Source organism: Electrophorus electricus, chromosome 18, assembly GCF_041902795.1.
Source record: "Electrophorus electricus isolate QZ-2024a chromosome 18, ASM4190279v1, whole genome shotgun sequence".
Classification (NCBI taxonomy): domain Eukaryota; kingdom Metazoa; phylum Chordata; class Actinopteri; order Gymnotiformes; family Gymnotidae; genus Electrophorus; species Electrophorus electricus.
In genome coordinates, this window is record NC_137514.1 from 15242501 (window position 1) to 15245000 (window position 2500).

A 2500-nucleotide genomic window follows, 5' to 3' on the forward strand; every position below is an offset into this window, starting at 1 on the left:
CTAGGCGGTTCCACGTGTCACCAAGGTAACACTTCGGCCCAAACACCCCCAGAGCTACCATCTTAACCACCATCTCCACAGCAAAGAATGCAAAGATGAAGTCATCAAATGTCTATGGAAAGACCATATTGTTGTCACAGAATACAAAAATATTCTCAGCTTTTGTGCAATTAGGACACACACATACACACACACACACACACACACTATACCAACATGCAAAGTTTTAAAATAGTAAACAGGTTATGCCACATATTTTGCATGCACTTAATAGAGGAAGACAATACATGATTGTCATGGCTATCAATTATGACACAATTTGCTTTCTTAGCATATTATTGGTAAATATTTCTAGAATACCTCACTACTGCATGTAAAAAAAAAACTGTAAAAGAAATATTGATGACAAACTATCAAATTAAAACCACTTAGTAATTAGTAGCTGATTGGATATTAAACATATTATGCCAACATTGCATTTTATTCATTTATTAATTCACTTTCATCCTTCTTAAATATTTACATTTTTTAAACACTGAATTTAAAACATCACTGTACTCAGTGTTTTGTAAACATGGTCCTGATGTGGTACCTATTTTATTAGCAAAAAAACACAGTAAACTAGAATATGCTGATACAGCCATCGTCTTAAGGTATTCCTTGGAACGTATGCGTTCAAATTGATATTTTAGCTTTTGTCTAGACATGCCCCCCCGTGCCCAATAGAGGCAGAGTCTGAAGACAGCGGCCGAAACGGGGCGGGAGAGCCACACCCCTTTCTGTGTTTGCCTTGCTGCTGTACCTGCAGAATGCTGCATCTTTCGGAGTTGCACTCGAGGTCCTGGCAGGGCTGGAACATGCCCAGCGTGACGCAATTGAGCAGAATCACCAGCATGCTGACCCGCTCGAACCACGTGCAGCTGGAGTTAAGGGTAACAGAGCTCCTGAGTTACCACTGCAGTGCAGTATGCTACAACACAGCAGCGTTGCACTACAGCAGTGTGACAGGCTATACTATACAGTAACAGGATCAATGGATAAAATCCCCAAATTCCAATAGCTTTCAGGTGTTACATAACTTGCCAAATTAGATGTATTTGAATAACACTGAATTCTATTCTTCGGAGGGTCATAAAGTATCAGATGCTAAGCATGAAAATCGTAAAGGGGTTTCACATCCAAACAGATAAGAGCACTCTAAATGAACCCATCCGTTTACATGGGTATTTACATTGACTAGGTTAATCACACAAATGGCTCTCACTGCTTGTCTCTGTAAATCAATGAGGAATGATGGCTCACTTTGTGTGATGGGCAGAAACTGCTTGCTAGATCTACATACATGTCTGGACCCCAAATGACACAGGTGCTTAATCCATAAATGTACAAAAAATGTAGTTTAGCCTTTCTAATTCAAAGTAATTTTACTTTAACGCTGAGATATTAACTCTGAAATGCTGAAATGGGTGGAACTATACATGAAAAATGTAAGGTGATGACTCTTACAAATGAATTAGTGAGTTGTTATCTTTTGAAAGCAGTTTCTAACCATTTAATCTAGAATGTTTAAAAAGACCACATAGTGCTAATGGAATACCTTTAAAAAAAATGCACGTTCAATTTCCTTGATGGGCATGTTTTCTCCGTACTATTCAAAAGATTGAGCTGATCTGACAGCCTCTGATATGATCCTTCTTCTTTTGCCTTGGAGCAGACGCATTAAACAGCCTGATCAACAATCGGTAGGAGAGCAATTGTTTTGGCAGGGGTAAGCCAAAGAGCTCAAACTGTGCCACAGGACTGCATGCACTCCAAAGGTTCCACATATTTGACATCTGCTCCGATGATCTCCGCTAGCACATGGTGCCTGTCCTACCTATCTAGTACAGCCTGGAGACAGAGAGTAGGACACTAATTAGTGGAATCAATCTGTACATTGGCTAACACAGGGATATCTCCCTGCAGGAAATACAGATCTGATTCTTAGAGTTTTGTAAATCCTTTAATTGTCCCTCAACAACACATCACCCAACAGCAACAACAGAGCAGCTTCACCAACTGTGAACTCACTGGGATAAGTACAGATGACATGCAGTTTTCAAAAAGAGAGAGAGAGTGTGTGTGTGTGTGTGTGTGTGTGTGTGTGTGTGTGTGTGTGTGTGTGTGTGTGTGTGTGTGTGTGTGTGTGTGTGTAGTGGGTATATGTGTTTGCATGTGTGTGCCTTATCAATGCATTGAGTTGATAATAACCTTGTGTATTCCTTTTGTTCTCTCGCATTCTTTTTCTGAATGAATGAATTGTTCTGAACAGTCTGCTCAGGATTTAAACCCTGTCTACTCTTTTTTTCTTTAAACCAGGGCAACAATCTTCATCAAACATTTATGTGAAAGGCCACAGTAAGACACATTCAGATCTCGATAATGGTGATGACAGCTGTAACAATGCTGATAGCCTTCATCATGAATCCATCCCCAAATTAATGCAGTGTCTTTGAAAAAT

At 39.7% G+C, this 2500-nt stretch overlaps 1 protein-coding gene across 1 annotated transcript in view; it reads right to left on the minus strand.

Annotated features, from left to right (window-relative positions):
• The window catches only part of cacna1hb (calcium channel, voltage-dependent, T type, alpha 1H subunit b), a 44694-nt gene extending 43779 nt beyond the window's left edge, over positions 1–915 (minus strand). The window contains exons 1-2 of the mRNA XM_081700953.1: positions 803–915; positions 1–112 (exon numbers count right to left, since the gene is read on the minus strand). The exon at positions 1–112 is cut by the window's left edge and continues 22 nt beyond it. Coding sequence (XP_081557079.1) covers positions 1–112; positions 803–895 — 205 coding nt within the window. The 5' untranslated portion in view covers positions 896–915. The remainder of the gene's footprint in view (positions 113–802) is intronic.
• Positions 916–2500: the final 1585 nt, after the last annotated feature.